Genomic DNA, 19,509 nt, shown 5'->3' with positions numbered 1-19,509 from the left:
GTGATGGCTGAGCCCCAGACCCTCATTCTGTCGGCCGGTGTTGTAGAGCTACGTCCCCAGGGGGCGCCACCCAACAGGGCAGGCCTCCCCGGGGACCAGCAGGGCCCGGGAGGAGGCCTGGAACAGGCCCAAGGGCCTGGCTGCCTCCCAGGTGGGGATTCCGCAGTAGGTACTGTGAGGGCCCGGCCTCTCTGGTGGGTCAGCTCTCCACGTAAACACAGCCCCGACTGCCAGCCACCACTCGCCGCGGGCCCTACCTTGCACCCCTCACACGCATGAACACCATAGTGGAAGCCCGATGCCTTGTCCCCGCAGACACGGCACTCCATGTTGAGGCTGCCACACGAGGCCCCGTCACAGCCCATCTGCAACTGGTCCAGCAGTGAGGGTGGCGAGGAGCTCCGGGAGAGGTCTGCAGACACACGACATAGGGGTGGCTTCATATTCGGCCAGGATGGGGGCCAGGGGAGGCGACCAGAGCCCACAGGGGCAGAGCAGGTGGTGGGAAGAGCCCATGTTTCTCAATCAGCCCTCACTCAGCTCAGACACTTAAGAGCTACGTGCCTCAAGGAGTCAACCTTTCTTCATCTAGAACATGGGCCTTTTCCCCAGACCTGACATACCTGGTGTTTGGGAAATGGCAGCTATCACTGTCTGGGGAAGTCAGAGCCTTCCTGGGCTGTACTCACCACTGGGGAGGAGAGCGGGGTGTGTGTGTGGGCAGGGGATGACTGTGTCTTGGGAGGAAGGGAGCAAGAGGAAGCAGACAGAATCTCTTCAGACTGAACGTGGGCAGTAGCTCTCCTAGTTTAGGGGCTCCACTGTGTGGGCCCACGTGGGGTCGTAGGAGATGTGTGTCAGGGAGGCTGCACGACTGCAGACTCTGAGAGCTGTCCTCCCCCCACCTCTCCTGTGAAATTCGTTCTTGTGTGGACTCCAGAGATGCCATACAGGGTCTCTCAAGAGGCTCAAAGCCATTCTTACGAAACTTCTTGCTCAAGTAGCAAGAAGGCAGGTAGCAGTCATGTCGACTGGGCAGCAAACTGAACTTCCCCAGGTTTTTTTCTATTAAGTGTACAAGATGTTTGAACCAGGTGTTGTGAGTGTAAGCAAGGAAAGCACCAGACCATGGCAATGACTTCGGGGTGCATGTGCTGTCACATGACTCAGTAAGAATTTCTGGGAGTCTCTCTGGAATCTCTCCCTTGGACATTCAGAAGTGAGCCCTTCCCTGAGCCCGTCTCCCGGCCCAGGGCCGGCTGCATGACCCCACAGGCTGCCTGTCCTGCCTCTGCCACGCTGGCCAGGATCTGCTGTCCGCTGCTCTATCTCCTGACGACCGAGCAACCTCCTCAGGGGCAGGAGCCAAATCCCCAGACCAGAGACTCAGTGGCTCAGAGCGGACGGCACCTTAGGGAGGCCCGAGCCGTGGAGCTGAGCCCAGACTTAACATCTCCCAGGCTGGTGTTGCTCCCTGTCTGTCATCCAGATATAGGTCACTCCACAAAATATTTCGATTTCCCTCCCACGGAGTAACCCACGCTCCCCAGACCACAGTGTACTCCACTCTTCTCACACCTTCCTCAGCTCCCCCTTGGACCCTAGGAGTGACAGCAGCAAAGCCTTCAGCCAGACCCTCTCTGGGCCACAGGGAGAGAAGCACGAGCACCAGGCCGGCCTGCAGCAGAGAGGACTGGACAGCAGGGGTATGAAGTAAAATGACCTGTCCCATCCCCGGGCTGTACCGCCCACCTCAGCCCACAGATGGGGGAGAGTGGGCTCCCTCCGTCTCCTGGGCCCAGTGCTGCAGGGGAGCCTGCAGCCTAGGAGGGCAGAGCCATCTGGCTTTCTCCGTGGCCTCGGCCACCACACAATAGTCCGCGTGGGTCCACTCCGTATTGGGTGCCCTCTATCTGAACGGAAGGGCCACGGGGCAGGAACTCTGCCCCCAGGGTGCTGCTGCTGGACGGGGAGCAGGCGCGGAGCAGTGACTGTGGAGTGAGTGGACCTCAAGCTCCCTGGGCTGGTCCTGCACTCAGCGCCCCTGGCCGCAGGGGCCGGGCAGTATCCGCCACTCCTGGAGGCAACAGAATAGGGGCAGGAGACCTCACGTTACGGGTTATCGGGAGAAAACGAGATCACGTGTGAAAACCCTTTGTAGAGACCTGCGTGGAGGTTTCCAACACTTCCTCTCTGATCTGTGTGGTCTGTGTGCATGTTTGCTTTGTGTCACTTCTTGTAAGCTGTTGTGCGTTTGTGGCTTACACGTCTGCCTCCTCTGCTAGACGTGGGATGTCTCTACTCACGCTGCCTTTGGATCTCAACGCTCACCTCCACCACCGAGTCCTGTCCGCAGCCACCGGCCTGTTGGTGGTGCCCTCCCTGTCCCCCCTCCTGGCCCTGGAGGCTGGGCAGGTGCTGGGCATTGGCACTGCGCGTGGCAATGCCACCCTCTCTTTCCATTCAGCGGACATTTGATGAGCCCCTGCTGCATGCACGGCAGATCCAGACCCTGCCCTCGACTAGCTGAGGTAAGAATAAGGTAAGAAAGCTGGAACACGACCCGGCGAGTGGCAACACTGGCCGAGGGGCAGGCAGATGGTGCAGGACTTGGAAGGAGCCACCACTCAAGCATGAGGCTGTCGGGGAAGGTGACTGCTCCCCTCTCTGGGCTCAAAGATGAGATCTTTGGGAGACTTCCTAGTCCGCTTCCAGATGCTCGGAAAGAGCAGGCATGAGGGTTAAGAAGGTGACTGAGTTCAAACTGGTGTCTTGGGCTCCACACCCAGCTCTGCCCTCTGGGCCTCAGTCTCCTCCTCCGTAAACAGGGGATGACAGGCGTATCTACCTGAGAGTCATGGTGAAAAGTAACAGAGTTACTACGGAGAAGAGCCCTCGAACCTGGAAGTGCCCGTGAACGTCAGCGTGAGTCAGGGCGGTGCTTCTCAGAAAGCTGCAATTCTGCACTCCCCAAGCTCTGTACCCCACACAGCCAGGGACCGTGACCTGTCCTCCTCTGGCTGGTTGTACCTCCTTCCCCGCAGCTTCACGGAAATCCAAGGGGGGGGGGGTGTCTCTGCTTATGAGGTCCGGAGAGCCCCCAGAACCAGACCAAGCCTCCTTTCACTCTCCCTGGCCTGCCGCTGGCCCGTGGCTCAGGAGCGTTAAGATCCCTGGGAACCCTGGGAGAAGCCGCGATGCTCGAGCCCCACCGGCCCCCGAGACAGCCTGAGCTCGGGATCCTGAGACACCCGGGCGAGTGTCTTAGAAGGAAGTGCTGCAAATGGGACTGTGGAGAAACAGGCCCAGGGCGGTGTCAGGACGCTGGACCATGGCTGTCCTGCCCCTCGGTCACGAGCAGATACAGGCTGCAGAACCCGAAAGCAGGCGGCGACGCTTGGTGGTGGCCGGCTAGTTGGACAAGGGCACCCCCTACCCGCCTGGAATAAGAGAACAAGATACCTGCCATGCAAGGCGGAGAGGGGCAGGGAGATGAGGCGCTAGGGTGGGCAGAAGTGTATGTGTCCTCCCGGGGTAGGTTTTGCGCTGGAGTGCACGTGCAGTGGGGGTACTGAAGTGGTGGAGGCTTGGGAGTGGGTTTTCTTTTTCTTTTTAAGATTTTATCTATTTAACAGAGAGAGAGAGAGCATGTGCGCAGCAGAGGGAGAGGGAGAAGCAGGCTCCCCGCTGAGCAGGGAGCCTGACTTGGGACTTGATCTCAGGACCCTGGGATCCTGACCGAAGCCGAAGGCAGATGCTTAACCGACTGAGACACCCAGGTGCCCTGGAAGTGGGTGTTCTTTTTTTTTTTTTAATTTTTTTTTAAATAATAATTTTTTAGTATGTTATGTTAGTCACCATACAGTACATCCTTAGGAAGTGGGTGTTCTAAAGATAAAGGTTCTGTTTCTTCCTGGCTGACCTGGCTTAAGGATTTATCCTTGCATCTTACCCAAAAGTGATGATGGCAGAATGCTGCCCATTCTAGGAACCAGGTTCTGAAGGCCCCACCGCCTCGCCCATGACCTCCTGGTGGGAGACTGGGGGTCTGAGAGGCCGTCCCCCTTACCAGGAGTCCATGCCTTGGTGCCCCTCAGGTATGCTGGGTGGGGACACGGGTTACGCCAGTCTGAGGGCCGTCTGCCTGCACAGTGGCTCTCCCCAGCCAGCCCAGCACCGTCTTTCCCTGGTTCCACCTCAGTTCTCAGGAAATGTCCTTGCTCACCCGATGGCCATCATCTGGGCCCTGAGCCCTGCCTCTCATCTTCCACTCCAGCCACACCCTGCCTGATCCTCCCAAGCATCTCCGAAGGGCCCACCTCTACCTCTATCCCAGGAAGGGAGGGGGAAAGAACCAACATTTTCAGGCCCCCACCAAGAACTCGTTAGTATTATTCTGTATCACCTTGGAAGATAGTAACTGACACCATTTAAAGATGAGGAAACTGAAGCTGGGTGAGGTTAAGGGACCTGTCCAAGGTCACCTGTCTAATACCTGGTGGGACTGGAACTCGAACCTAAACCTGACTTCCCGGTAAAGACTGCGTGTCTATACTAATAGTCTCTTTTTTGTGTATGCCTACTGTGCACCAGGCGCTCTGCTGGATACTTTATACCATTAATCCCATGTGAACCTTAAAATAACCCTTCAAGCAGGTCTTCGGACCCTTTTATAGGTGAGGTTGACTCACATGCTGACAGTGGCATTAGCCAGATCGTTAATTTTATGCGTCACCTTGGCCCGGCCATGGTACCCATGGTGACCAGTTTTTGGTCAAACACCAGCCTAGATGTTGCCGTGAAGATATTTTTTAGATGTGATTAACATTAAAATCATTACTCTCCATCATGTGAGGAGGCCTCAGCCAATCAGTTGAAGGCCTTGTGAAAAAAGACCGAGGCCTCCCTGAGGAAGAAGGAATTCTGCCTCCAGATGGTCTTCAAACTCGAGCTGCAGCATTAACTGCCTTGGGCCTCCAGTCTGCTGGGGCCTGTCCTGCAGAATTCAACTTGCCAGCCCTCACAGTTGTGTGAGCCGATTCCTTACACGAGTACACACACACACACATCCTATTGGTTCTGTTTCTCTAGAGAACCCTGACTAATACAGTAACAGAGTTAAGAATTATAACCTAGAACCACCCAAACCCTGGGGCTGAGCTCTTACTAGTCATTACTGCTAATCAATAATTCATGATCATGATAACTGATGAGACATGTCACTGCCGAGGATGACACCACGCCATTATTCAAATGTTCAGACTCAGCGTAAACACTAACCCCAGCGCCCGGAGAGTGAACTATCAGTTGCACCATCTTGGATGACAAGTTCAGCAAATAGACACTATTGACCTTATTCACATCATTTATGTATGGATGACAGTTCTCTTGCATATCTAGTCTCCACGGCTGGAGGTATGCTGTTGTCATAGCTGTGAGAGTGGCCAGGAGGGTCAACACTATTTACTTGGCTGGCAGAGTCCCACAGGCAAATAGCTTCTGAAGTCAGGGCCCATTCTGTGGGACTCTGGAGCCCGGTTACTAAGCAGCCTCCTTACTTCCGTCGTCCTGTTCTCTTGCACTGTGGGCTTCTCAGGGCTGGTGTGCAGCCTTGTCCTCAACGGAATGGCCAGCCCCTGCCTGGACACCCACCGAGGGTTGCTGAGAGAGGAGGTGCCAAGGCCAGGAGGAAGGACACTCGATCTTCCTCAGCCGCAGCCCTGCACTAAGACCCCTGACCTCTTCCCAGGGTGTGGATGGGATGCCCACCCCTGAAGCAGGAGGGGACAGCCGCCCCCACCCCTACCCAGTTGGGCGACCTTGGCAATGTGAGTTTCCTCGTTGCTGAATGCTACTGGTGGGGCCTGTCCTGCCTGCCTCTGTCAGGAGTTGAGCTCGGTACAAAGATGCAGAACCTCTGAGGGGTCAGAAGGGAAGCGAACTGTGGGATCTTCCTGCTGGTTCAAGGCTCGAGGCTGTGCCCCATCCTCCTGAACTCCTGAGGGGACTCCAGAGGCCAAAGTCCTAGACTCACGGGGCAGGGTAGAGAACGTCACCCGGCCAGCCCTTGAGGTGGGCAGACTTTAAACGCAGAGACTGAGACTGGAGAAGGGAAGGCACCAACGAAAGCCATAGCTGATAGTTACCGACTTGAGATTCTTGCCCTGGTTTGTGTGATTCCCAACACAGGATGAGGCTCTGTCGCCAGGGCCCCTCACCTGCTGGCCTTTTTGGGGAAACAAAATTACTTTACCTTTTCAAAGAAAAGCGATGTGTTTGCTTCTTAAACAATGAGAGTACCACAGGCCTGAGAATAAACACAATGGCGTGCACCACCAGATGATGCGTCCTCCCCGCCACGATCCTGCTCCTCTGAGTTAATGGCGCAGTGCTCTGCGTGTACACTCTTCTAATGCCTTCCATGATACTTCAAGATTTTTAAGCAATGGGATCCCCCATTTGGCAGGAGCTCTTTTTCCTGTCAGTGGATTCAAATCTACCCTATCCTTGTTAATGACTCCACAGCATTCCACAGTGTGGCTTTACCACAGTTTACATAACCGATTCCACAGATGGGTGTTTGCCAGTTTTTTGCTTCTCTGAGCAGTGCTGCAGTAAATAAGCGTGGAATCCCTGTGCTCCCTGAGCGTTTACGTGGGATACATTCCTAGGAGGGGAACTGCAGGGTCAAAGGAATGGAAGAAGTGTCCCCGTGCATAGCAAGCTGCCCTTCCACCCTTGGTGGCTGGAGGGCCACGGCCACAACAGCTCCCTCTGCTAATCTGATGGGTTAAATGACATCTCATCTTGCAGATTTTGTCTTTGATTGGTGAGTAGACTGAAAAACATTCTGTTTTCCGTCCATCTGTATTTGTTTGACTGTGAACGGCCTGTTTCTATTTTTCTGTTGCTTGTCTTATAGAATTTGCAGGAACTTTTTCTATACGATGGCTTTAACACATAATGATTATGTTAAACAACCCCCCTCCTGTTTCAATTATTGAACAGGGAAGTCTTTCTACCTCTACTTCATCGATTTATTGGTAAATGGAATCCACTGAAAATCACATCACACATAGCACTGCAAGGGTGGCTGAACACATTTTTTCCTACACATCTCCCGTGTGCCCTAAAGCCCACTGATGAAGTTCCCCAAGATGCCATCACCATGTCTACCTCGCCCTGCCTGTGCACCCAGGCCCTGCGCTCTGGTCTGCCATTAATAGGAGTATCATGTGGGTATACAGTCCCCATAAGGGTGTGTCGGAAACTCCAGGACAGGTCATTACTCTGCAGGTAACTTCCGTGTGGCTGGCCACAGATGTGGGGATAGGGTGGGCCAGGCCAGGTGGTGAGGCCACAAATCCCACGGCCTTCTCTCTCCTTTTCACTCCTCCTCAGTGACAGACCTTGCTCATTCTTAGCCCCCTGGTGCCTTCCCTCTGCTGCCTAGCCCTCCTGGCCCATCTCAATTTCAGAAGAGTCCGTGTTATTAGCACTGAGTGACTGATCACCTCTGGTTAGCCATTCCTCTTCTGAGAAAGGCTGGGTCTCTAAATGCATCCCAGTCACCAGCCAACACAGGTTACCCTGGGGGTTGGGAGATACTTTCTCTTGAGTCCTGAAATCACACCGAGCCCACTTCGGTCATTCCTGGGTATGTGGGTGGGATCAGAGGGATGGGGTGATGGCCTTTCCCTTACTCCACCCACCACGTGCCCCAAAGAGGGAGAAGCTCTGCAAAATCCAGGAACTTGTTCTGCAGGTTCAAAGTAGTGTAGCTCGAGGATCTGGGCCTTTCTTAACTATAGGCCAGGCAGGAACCTGCCCTCCTCAGCAGCCCTGCTCTACCTGAACCTGACACAGGGCTCCAGACAACATCCTGTGGGGTGGGCCTGCTCCTCTGCCCTCAGTCACCCCTGTGGCTGGGATCTGCTTCAGCTGAAATCAGCGGCAAGATCTGGATGTCCCCCGCCAGAAGTGCATCCTCTCGTGGCCCCAAGTTCCTTCTGACGGTTGGGAGCAACACTCAGCTGAACGTGCCAGCACGTGGTGGAGGGAGAAGAAGAGAAACTGGGGCGGGGGGGGGGGGGAGATGAGCCGGGGACAGGGCAGGGGCAGCATCAGCAGCAGGGGAAACCAGGGCCCAAGGAGTGGATTCTGGGAGCCCCTGAAGGTGGACATAACATGATAACGATGAAGAAGATGGGGAGAGAATAGCACAGGGTCCCAGAGAAGAATGTCTACACCGCTACTAACAGTGGATAAACAAAAGGGGAACCGACAAGTGAGGTAAGAGAAGCTAAAAACTGGCTGGCTGCACAAAAGTAACCTTAATCACAGTCATTCAGACTAGCCGCTTAGCATTTACGCCTGATTATAGCGCCGCTCAATGATGTGTGTCATTAGCGGCAGGTCAGTGGGGCTGGGTGTTGTGACTGATGGTTACAATCATAGACAGGTACAGTTGATCTTTCCAGTGTGCTGTTAATGCAGATTGGCTCCGGATCCCTTGGGCGGCAGCAGTGGGAATCATACGGATGACGACGCACGTTTCAAATGCTAACTCATTTAATTCTCACAAAAGCCCTTGTCCACATCCCCTCCAAGCCCCATCGGTTTCACAGAAAGAGGAAGTGCAACTGGCCTGAGGTCCTGCAGCTGACGAGCAACAGAACAGGGGTGGGGACCCCGGCTGTCTGGCTCTGCCCCTCTGTGCCCCGTGATGCTGTTTGCAGAGGGCAGGGTCCCTGCTCGGCCTGCTCTGTGTCCTCTGCCCTGTGTCCCCCGCCTCCCCCTCCTCACCTGTATAGCTGCTGGAAGGAAGCGAGCGCTCTGGTCCTCCATTGAGTTCTGGGGCTCCTTCTGCCTCTGCCACTTCCTTTTTCTCCTCCTCTTCCCGGACCTCAGGTGCTTCCCCCGGTGGCTGCTCCATGGCTGATTTCCCCTCGGCGCCACGCCTGCAGGCCCGGTCATAGCTCTGGCATCATCTGGGTCTGAACGCAGATGGACCTCTACAGGGCAGATGCCATCAGCCTGGGCCAAGGGGCAGACAAGAAGAGGATGAGAGCATGAGAGAGCAGGACACGCGAGAAGGCTAGCACCAGGGCAGGGTGTGGGGGGGCTGTAGCATGGAGGGGGCTGCCCCGCTCTTGTTCCTTTATGGAAGGCACGCCTCCTCCCTGTAGCGCTAGCCCATGGGCTCCGCTCCTTGCACCCCGAGTCACTTTCCCTCCTGCCCTTTGTCCGCTTGGTTCCAGAGGCCGGTTTGTGGGGTTCGGAGCAGTCTCCACAAAGCAGACAGGGTGACACACCCCTGCACCACCTTTCCCTGCCTCCTCGGCCCCATCCTGCTCTTTGTGCCAGATCAGAATGACTTCAGGGGCTTTTTCCAACCCTGCCGCCCTCCTGGAGATCCGGATATACATCGTACCTCCTAACCGCCCCCCCCGACCCCTCCAGCACTCGGGCTCTCCTACGCTGCAAATCTTGAAGGAAGCAGCTCCTATCTGTCCTATGTTTGGGCGTGGGGAGAAAAAAAAGACCCGAGCCGCTGCTGCGCTAGGCTCACAGTTGGCCAGATCTGCAACTAGACCCTCAGCACAGTCATCAGGTAAGGGGAGATGCACTCTGTCCAGGAATCCTTCCGGGGTGGGGTTACTGGGTGGAGGAGGCAGTTCCAACCCTCGGCGAGTGACATATTGCCCACAGATGCCACCGTCAGTGGTGGTAAGACCATGAGGTGTTGTGGGGGAGTCGCCCTGGCAGGGAACGGTACAGAGACGCCTTGAAGAGTGGGATGGATTTTGACCGGAGATGGCAGGGAACTTGTCTTGGGGATACAGCATGAGCAAAGACTCAGCGGCAGCACAGCGGGGAGCGGTGAGGATCCCAGTGGATAGGGAGTGAGCGCTGTGGGAGTGAGGATTTGGAGGGATGGCCAGGAAGGTGGGCTGTACCCAGGCACGCATGTGCGGCTGACTCTATCCCAAGGCGGTGCAGGCTGTGGGAGGATCGAGAGCAGAAAAGAGCTGCTCTAGAGAAATCCAAGCATCTGTGGGCCTTCTGGATGTGCCACGGGCAGCTCGAACTCAACCTATCCAAGCAGAACCCACCATCTGCCCCCAAACCCGCCCCTCCTCTGGCAATCCCTACTTCAGTGACCCGCATGCCCATCTACCACTTATCAAAGCCAGAAGGCAGGGGTCAACAGAGACTTCCCTCTCCCACGCTGCTCTACACTCGCAAACTTGGCTGGACACTGCAGCCACTGGGGAGTTATTCAAAATATGGATGTCTGGGCCTGTCCCCAGAGATTCTCAGCTGGTGGTCTGGGGAGCTGCTTTTAATCCTCCTGGTGACTGTCATGCGCAGCCAAGCTTGGGAACCACTGCTCCACAGCAAAGCCATTCCAGCGGACAGTAAATCTTCCCAGCGGGCTTTCGTTTCCCCTTGTTTGGACTGACAACATCCTCTTCAAGTGTGTCAACGAAAGGCAGTTTGGAAATTCAGCCCTAGAGTCTAAGAGCTGGAGAGTTGGGAATCTGGGGCTGTGAGGAGTATCCCTGTTGATTTGACAGCCACAGGAAGGGATTCAGCTCACCAAAGGAGAAAGCAACGTGTCAAGGGAGGTCAGGGGCACAGACAACAGAGCGGTGGCCAGAGGCAGGACAGACGTGGGACAAGCAGACAACTCAGAGTCATGGGAAGGGCTGTTTCACGCGGCGGGGGCTCAATCGTCTCAAGTGTTGCAGAGCTGAAGGGTGACAAAGTGACACATGACCCCTGGATTCAGGGACCATCAGGTCATCGGTGACCTTGTGAGACAAGGTTCAGCCAAGTGGTTAGGATGGAAACTGCGGTTCTGAAGAATGAGTCGGAGGGGGCGGGGCAGGACGGCGAATGGAGACTAGGTTTTTGGTAAATATGTGGAGAAAATAAATGTACTGCCTCGAGAAAGTGGCAAAGGCAGGAAGTTTTTTAGACTAGAGGAGACTCAAGGAAGCCGTGGGTTAGAGGAGAGGTCTGCAGAGAAATACTGAAGATTCAAGGGGGAAGCCGGGGCGGGATGACTGATGGAAGGGAATGATTCAAGGGCACAGGATGAGGAAAATACAAAGAAGTACCGTGGCAATTGGGGAGAGGGTGGTTAGAGCTCAGATGGGATGGCCTCACTCTTCTAGTAATAACGTAGGAGGGAAAGTTGTCCACCGAAAGTAAAAGATGGGACTTGCAGGAAGCAAGGAGGCTGGGTGGAGGCACTTTGGCAAACATGACAGGGAATTAGCTGGAGAAGAATTAAAAAAGAACTAGAGCAAGGCCACAATAACTAAAACAGTGACATACTGGCACATGAACAGACAATCAATGAGAGAGAATACAGAGTCCATAAATAGATGCAAACACATATGGAACTTTAACATGTTATAAAGACAGTACTGCACATCCAAGAAGAACAAATGGATTCTCCAATAAATGGTAATGGGACAACTGAGTAGCCATCTGGAACAATTAAGATAGATCCCTACTTCAAACCTTGTATCAAGATGAGGTCCAAGTAAGTAATTTTTTTTTAAGTTAAAACAAAAATATATAAATTAGTGGGCACCTGGCGGGCTCAGTCGGTGGAGCATGCAACTCTTGATCTCAGGGTCATGGGTTCAAGCCCCATGTTGGGCACAGAGACTACTTACAAAATTATATATATATACATACACATGTAGCTACATATGTACATACATATATGTACATATATATAAACTTTCCACATGGTAGAAAAAAAACCATAACAAAAAACAGATAATGAACTAGGGAAAATATCTGCAACTCTTGTCAAAGGGCTAATTTCTCAGGGTGCCTGGGTGACTCAGTCGTTAAGTGTCTGCCTTCGGCTCAGGGCACAATCCCTGCTCCGCTGGGAGCCTGCTTCTTCCTCTCCCACTCCCCCTGTTGTGTTCCCTCTCTCTCTCGCTCTCTCTGTCAAATAAATAAATAAAATCTTAAAAAAAGGGGGGGGGGCTAATTTCTCTCTAACATTTCCAAAAAATGACATTCTATCAATCTCATAGATAAATGGGCCTGGTATATGAAACATGCATACAGAAAAGGTACCCATTTGAAAAGCTGCTGAACATCACTCATAAAAAAAGAAATACAAATTAAAACAATACTCAAATACACTTTTCACGATCAAATTAAAACAAATGCTAACACATTGTTCAACGTGTGGCGAAACATAATCCCACACATCCCTGGTGGAGCGGTAAACTGGCGCAACGTCTGAAGAGGGTAATTTGCCTACATTTATCTCCATTACAGCGGCACATTCCCTATGACCCAGAAATGCCACTTCTAGGTCGTATCCTACAGCGACGTTTCTACTTCAGCAAAATAACAAAGTATTAGAGATTATTCATTACAGTACTATTTGACTAGTAAGAGGCGGGGAACAAACAGGATGTCTATTAACAGGGGGCTCAGTAAATAAATTAGGACATGGGGGCAGGAATTCTATGCAGCCATAAACAAGAGTCATGATGTTTACGGACGAGAATGGAAGTATGTCTAACATATATTGAAAAGGGAAGAGAGGAACTTGCAGAAGGAAGTGAAGAGCTACACCTCCTGCAAAAAAGATAAACTGAAGCTGTGATTTCGTGTGTGCGTGTGTGCGTGTGCGTGCGTGTGTGTAAGATAGGAAGACTACATAAGAACTGGGAACACTGGTTGCCTCCGGGTCACTAGAGGGAGAGAGGGTTTTCACGGTACCTTTTGTGCCTTTTAAACTCTGAACCACAGGCATGTTATCTGTCCTAAAAAGAGTTTAAACTGGAATAAAGAGGCAACACCTACAGACGACGATGTGGAGATGAGCGGGAGACTGCTGGAGGCGCTCGGGAAATACAGACGGAAAAACGTCTGAGGGAACCACTAAGATACCATAAATAGCACGTATGATTTCCAAGTTACTACAGTAGAACAGGAAAACTTAGAAGTCATGTAAAACTCTAGCTTTCTGGCTGCGAAAGTGTCACAGACGGGAAACTAAATGTGACGGTGGGTGGCCCGCATGCTGGAACAGAAAGAGGGCAGTGGTGGCAGAACCGGTAGAACTGAATAAAACCCGCTCAGTCTGCAGCACTGAGCCAGTATTCATTTCTTAGTTTGGGTAAGTATCTGGCGTTTATGTACGATGTTCACATTAGGGGAAGCTGGATGAGGGGCCTATGGGAACTCTCTATGATCTTTGTGAGATTTCTGTAACCCTCCAGTTTTTTCAAAATAGAGGGTTTTTTTAAAAAGCTAAAAAAAGTCTGGCTTTCTGGCTTCTCTTGTAAACTGGACAGCCCTGGCCACTGGGTGCCTGCATGGCCCTGATACCACCTTGGGAGCTGAGCAGTGCTGCCCTCTCCCTGGACAGGTGCTCGCCACTGGCACGCGCGGTCTCGGCTACTTCCTGCGGTCCTGTGCACTGCATGAGTGTCCCCTCCTGTGGGAATCTGAGTCTGGTTAGCATAAATCAGTTCCTCGAGGATCAATCACTGATCACCAAACTCGGCAAACGCGAGACCCGGAGAAGGTGGTCTCCGCCATGTGGCTCTGACTACAAGTGGCAGCCTGGGGCAGTCAGGTGCTTACCTAACACCATTCCCCCTTCTTCCTTACTGAGCCCCGTGCTTTGGATCAGGCACGTGCTTAGCTAAACGCTCCATTTCCCAAGCTCTCCTGCAGCTTCTGTGTTCACATGACACAATGCTGACCAATACGTAAAGAGAAATCTACTGCGAGGGCCTTCAGAAAATAGGGTTTTCCCGATCCAAAGAGACAGATGTTTGCCTTCCCCCCTTCCTGCCTGGACCAGGAATCCTGCGCCTGGAGGTGGAGCGGCTCCCTTCCGGGCAGAAGACAGGTTGAGAGGGTGGGGCGGAAAGTGCGAAGGGGTCCCGGGCAGCTGCTCAAGTAGCCCCGCGACGCCTGTCCCCAGACTCCTCGCTGCAGGAGACAAGGAAACGCCTGTTCCCGAGGCCCTGCGCGCCGGACTTCAGCTGCAGGCAGCGGAACACGGTCCTAACTGGAACACCACGCTGGCGGACGCTCGGCTAAAGACGAGAACGGGGCAGCGGGAGGGGCCCGGCGCCAGCTCTGGGAAAGGACCTTGGTCCTCACCGGGAGCAGTCTGTGGAGACTGTGGCATGTAGTAAACACTCTAAAAACATTAGTTACTCTCTGAATAACAAGGACCAGAGACACTGATTCTTCATGCTCCACCAGACTGAAAAGTCTGCAGCACGCGGGGGAGAGAAGCCCCCAACCAGGCCCGGGCCCGGAGGGGCTCCAGGAGGCTTCTGAGGAGTAGCAGCAGGGGCGTCTGGGCAGCATGCTGACAGAGGCCCAGACAACGTGACTCCCACGAGCTACAAGCACAGTGGTGGAAATGAGAACAGGCTGAGAACACAGTTTCCGGAGCTGCGTGGCTTGGCTGGCAGTGGACATGGGGAAATGTACACCAGACTGTGGTGATGAGAGCTGGGGAGAGAGGCACATGAAGATTGGGGGTCCCCCTTAGCAGCTGGAAACAGAGGCGGGACAACTACAACACTGCCTCGTATAGATACCTGACAAATTCTTCTTGCTCATTCCCTCATACCCTCTGATCCTCTGAGTGACTCTGGGGAGATGGTACAGAGTTCACTGTCGGTACTGGGTCGTGGAAGGAGGGGTGGGAGCTGACTGAGCTCCCACTACATGTCCTGTCTGATGCATGAAAAACAGGCTCTGCTCAATCCTCCCGAGCTCCCACAGGCGAGCCTTGTGAGCGCCCCTGGGGAGAGGAGGGAAGTGACAAAAAGCTCAGGCCTGTGGAGCCTGACACGGTGTCTCCCCAAGAACATGCAAAGGATAAAGCAGAAGACTGCAGGGTTTCAGACACAACAGGGTCTGAGCCTGGCCAGGCTTCTGAGCGCGGCGTGCATTTGGGCCACCTTACGCACCTCTAACACCTTGAGTCTCAGCTTCTGCTTCCATATACCAACTGGTAGAAGCTTCTTTCACATGACCAGAGGCACTGTTCTCAGTTTCAGGGGGGGTGCAAGTGGATGCCTCTTGAAACAGATGTGGTTCTGGGCTCTGGCTAGAGTTTTGGATTTGGGGCCAGGGTCCCTGGATTCCAGGCAGATGTTCCTCCCCACTGGAGTTGTCTCTTCTGGCTGTGACCAGCAGAAGGGGGAGGGGAGCAGCAGTCTGGTTGTTCTAAAACCCACACACATCCCTTGGGCTGTTTCATATTTAGATGTAACCGCTGTGCTGCAGCCCATCCCTGCATTTTGCCAGAAACCATCCATTTTCACACAGCCCTGGCTGTTCCGTGTACAGCTGAGGTCTGTCCATCTCCCGGCAGCCAAGGCCGCCCAGCCCCACCGCTGTTCTCAGCTTGCCGGATCAGGAGCTGCTTTGTTTCCCAGGGCCCTCCCCCCACCCCATTGGGCCCAGGCCCACAGGCTGGCTATTTCACAGGTGGTTGCCATCCCACTACCACTATCCCTGCGATGGACCTTACTTCCCTTCCTTTCTTCAGCCCTAACGCTGAAAGTAGCACACCCCGGCACCGGGTCTAACTTTGGTGTGGCTGAGAAGCCCAGGTTTTTGCTACTGCCACCCCCAGTACTGTGCCAGAGCCAGAAACCCCCTGATTGTGTCCCAGCTTCACCCCACTTACGAGGTTGGTGCTGTCATCAGACAGGACAAGGGTCCTACAGCCAGAATGAGGAGGTGCTGTTCTGCTGCCCTTGGACAAAACAATGGAGTCTCTAGCAAAGGAATTTCTTATAAAACAAATGCCCTGACTACCCTGATTCTGGCACGCACACGTGTGTGTTGCTTGTATACGTGCTCACACAAGCCTGCAGGGCAAGCAAACCCAGCACTCCCATTCCAGTACCCACTCTCTCTCTCTTAAGATTATTTATTAGAGAGAGAGAGTGTGTGTGTGTGAGCAGGGGGAGGGGTGGAGGAAGAGGGAATCTTAAGCAGACTCCATGCTCAGCCCACAACTCTGAGATCATGACCTGAGCTGAGGTCAAGAGCTGGGAGGCCTAACTGACTGAGCAACCCAGGTGCCCCTCCAATACCCACTCTTTTGCCCCAAGAAGAATGTCAGGCCTTCTGGGAGCGGAGGTGGGGGGGAGGCACACACTCCATCCATTTGCCCTTGGGCAGGTCTGTTTCATGGGCAGAGGTAGTTAGGAGCTAAGCCCAAGTGACCCAGAGCTGTACAGAGGCCTGGTCTAGGGCTCAAGGGACCAACCCACCTGGGGCCCTAATCCATCCCACAAGGTCTAGACATCCTCAGGAGGGGGAGCGCCCCTGCCGCCCACCGGCAGGCTGTATGCTCCAACTGGGTCAGGCATCGTGCTGGAGCCCCACTCACCTCTCAGCGCTGTGGCGCAGCCTGACGGGCTTCTCCCTGCACCAGAGCCCAAGCTGGGTCACAGCTCTAAGCCTCCAGCTCACCACCTCCATCACAGCGGTACCAGCTTCCATTCTCCCAGGGCTTACCATGTACCAGGCTCTGTGTGTACGGACGTATAATCCTCACGAGAACTCTAAGAGTCAGGTACTATTACTACACCCATTTAACTGATGAGGAACTTGTGCACAGAGAGGGAAAGTAACTGGCTCAAGGTCACACAGTAATCGGAACAGCAGGACTGGAGTCCGGGCAGGTTGGTTCAAGTGTTAATCACTGCATTGTGCACCTTGTGTGTGGTGCTGGGTAAGACTAGGATGTCCAGAAGATGGTATGCCCCTGCCCTGTTGGATCTAGAAGCTGCTCTTGGCCTCCATCTGGAGCCATCACTGTTGAATTCTTTGTCTAGCTGCCAATCCCCAACTGTTTTTCTGTCAAGAATACCCTGGGTCAAAGTCCTGGATACTTCCCTTCTAGAAAATGACTGCTGCGTGCTAATGACAGCCATAGGCTCTGGTCCCTGGCTCCTTCTCCAGCCCCACCCCACTTGCCCTGTGTGCCAGCATCACTCTCTGACCCTAGAGGCTCATACTGGCCTCAGCCTGGAATGCTGCCCCTGCACTCTTCTCCTTCAAGAGTGGGCTCTCCTGCACCTCCTCCCTGAGGAAGCTCTTGCTGACCACCCCATTCTGTTCCTTCCTAAGGCAAACCTGAGCTGGGCCCTCCAGATCTGTGATCACTGCAGCAAACTGCAATGTCAGGCAACTGGTCTGGCCTCACCATGTTGTTATCAGTTTCCCAGACAATGCCCTCTATCTTGCTGAGGTAGGTCCCCAGCACCTGGCACAGTGCCTGGCATTTAGCGGGTGCTCAGCACACACTTGTTGGACGAATACACAGACATTAACCTTAGGCATGGTGTTTTCAGTCTTAGCATTGCCACCATATCAGTTTTCGTGTATTACCGCCCCTGAGAAGCAATACTCCATAGAAGTTAATTCCAGGGTTCTTCTGTGTCAGACCTGGATTCAGACCTTGGCTCTGTCCCACCCTCTCTGTGACTTGGGGAAGAGACTAACTCTTCAGAGTTCCCCAACCTGACATCTGGGAGGCTACTCCCTAACCTGAACAGATGTCATGAGGATTAAATAGCCACAGAGCCAGTGCTGAACAGTGCTGAGTATACGTACGGCAAATGTCCAACAAATAGGGACGGTGGCTGCTGCCATGATCGTCACTGTTGGCTCATCTTAAGGGACTACAGGGAGTAAGTGACACTCCAGGTCTAGAAATGTGCTAGCCTATTGGAATTCCAGGGACCTAAACGGACCCAGAATTTCCCAATTCCCTGCCTTATAATCAGCTGCGTAGAAGAGATCCGACAGGAAGCTCCCTACTCTGGGCATGTGCTTCTCCTTCAGAGAGCTGGGCCTGAACCTTCCTCCACTTCTTGTGCTCCCCCTGCCCCCAACGCAGATGACCCAGTTGCTGCCCTTTCCCCCTCACACCACTGCAGGGGGATGAGGGTCAGCAGCTTCCAGATAAAGGGCAGAGGTTGCCCCATTTCCCTGGCAAGTGCTTTCAGGATCAGCAGTGAGAAAGGCCATGGGAGAATGGGCCTGCTTGACTCTGTCCCAAGCTTTCCAATCAATCATTAAACCGGGTACTGACCCAGTGCCCTGGTTTTCCAGGCCAGCAACTCCACGGGGCTTTTTGCTCCCCATTTGCCAATTCAGGTCACCCCACTCCTCTCAGGGCACAGGAGAGGCCTGTGTAGCCTTCTTGCTGGCAGGCCACCTGAAGCCAACCACCAGAAGTAGCGTGGAGGCTGGTTTTATTCAGACAGTTCTGGAACCAGAGAAAAGACAGGCAGGCGGCCGCCCTTGCCCCTCACGTTATGTGATTTTTCCAGTTCCACCAAGAGTCAGCCTGTAAGCCCTGCGGAGTGGAGCTGAGCTAAAATAAAAGGAAAAGTCGCCTCAGGGAGTACTGAGAGTGTGGCAGGGAGGAGATGTGAGTGGGAAAAAGAGGGCTCTTCATCCGGGGTTCTGTGGGGCCTGAGTACGCGGGGTAGCCCGGACCCGCAGCCAACACCTCTCCCACTGCAAGGGGTAAGGCACTGAGCACTGCCCTGGCTGACTCGGACTAGAGCCACTGAAGACTGAGGAGGTATCAAAAATCTCCAGTTTTGGGGACACCTGGGTGGCTCAGTCGGTTAAGCGTCTGCCTTTAGCGCAGGTCATGATCCTGGGGTTCCGGGATCAAGCCCTCTGTCGGGCTCCCTCCTCAGCAGGAGAGTCTGCTTTTCTCCCTCCCCCCGATCACGCTCTCTCTCTCCTTCACTGTCTCTCAAATAAATAAAATCCCCCCCCAATCTCCAGTTTTCACAGACAACAGAATCTCCGTCGATACATGTACATAAGGCATAGAAACAAAACTGGAAAGACATGGCCCAAACTGTGAATGGTACTTTTCTCTGAGGGGTCCAGTTATGTGATTCTTATTTTCTTATACTTTCTGTATTCTCCAATTTCTTCACCATGAGCACAGGTTACTTTAATGATTGGGTTGGGGGAGACGTTTAAAGAAGTGTGGTGGACAAAGAAAACTGAATCATATGCTGAGATACTGATGAGGTAAAAGAGAGGCCTGCCCAGAAGAGACCCGGATCTCTCCTCCTGGAAGTCTGAGGGAGGAAGGAGGACCCATTGCTGCTCAGAGAAGGCTCCTGGGGTAAAGGTGGTTGTGCCAATGGGCAGAGGGCCACACCGGGGGACCTTTCCAGAACACTTCTCATCTGAGGCCCTCAGGTGCTATGGCTGCTAATGCTGTCAGTGCCCCTCCATTCTTCTTCTGGGTCCTGCCAACTGCTGCCAGCTGCTTTTATTCACTCATTCAACAAATATTTGTTAAGTACCTACTATCAATGTGCCAGGCTACACTAGGCAAGTAACCAACACAAATATGTAACTAGGAATGACGACCAGGGCTCCGAAGGACAAAGGCCGAGCACAGTGGGGTCACACTCAGAGCATGCTAGCCTA

The 19,509-nt window shown here is 53.6% G+C and overlaps 1 protein-coding gene across 3 annotated transcripts in view; it reads right to left on the bottom strand.

The window, feature by feature from the left end:
- The window catches only part of PPARD (peroxisome proliferator activated receptor delta), an 82,197-nt gene that overhangs the window by 5,741 nt on the left and 56,947 nt on the right, over positions 1 to 19,509 (bottom strand). For all 3 annotated transcript variants that reach the window (XM_026482725.4, XM_026482724.4, XM_057304810.1), the window contains 2 exons: positions 8,806 to 9,036; positions 258 to 412 (listed from right to left, as the gene is read on the bottom strand). In XM_026482725.4, coding sequence (XP_026338510.1) covers positions 258 to 412; positions 8,806 to 8,935 — 285 coding nt within the window. In that variant the 5' untranslated portion in view covers positions 8,936 to 9,036. The remainder of the gene's footprint in view (positions 1 to 257; positions 413 to 8,805; positions 9,037 to 19,509) is intronic.

This window comes from Ursus arctos, unplaced genomic scaffold, assembly GCF_023065955.2.
Source record: "Ursus arctos isolate Adak ecotype North America unplaced genomic scaffold, UrsArc2.0 scaffold_31, whole genome shotgun sequence".
In the NCBI taxonomy this organism is placed as follows: Eukaryota; Metazoa; Chordata; class Mammalia; order Carnivora; family Ursidae; genus Ursus; species Ursus arctos.
This window is presented reverse-complemented; position numbering and strand designations above follow the sequence as displayed.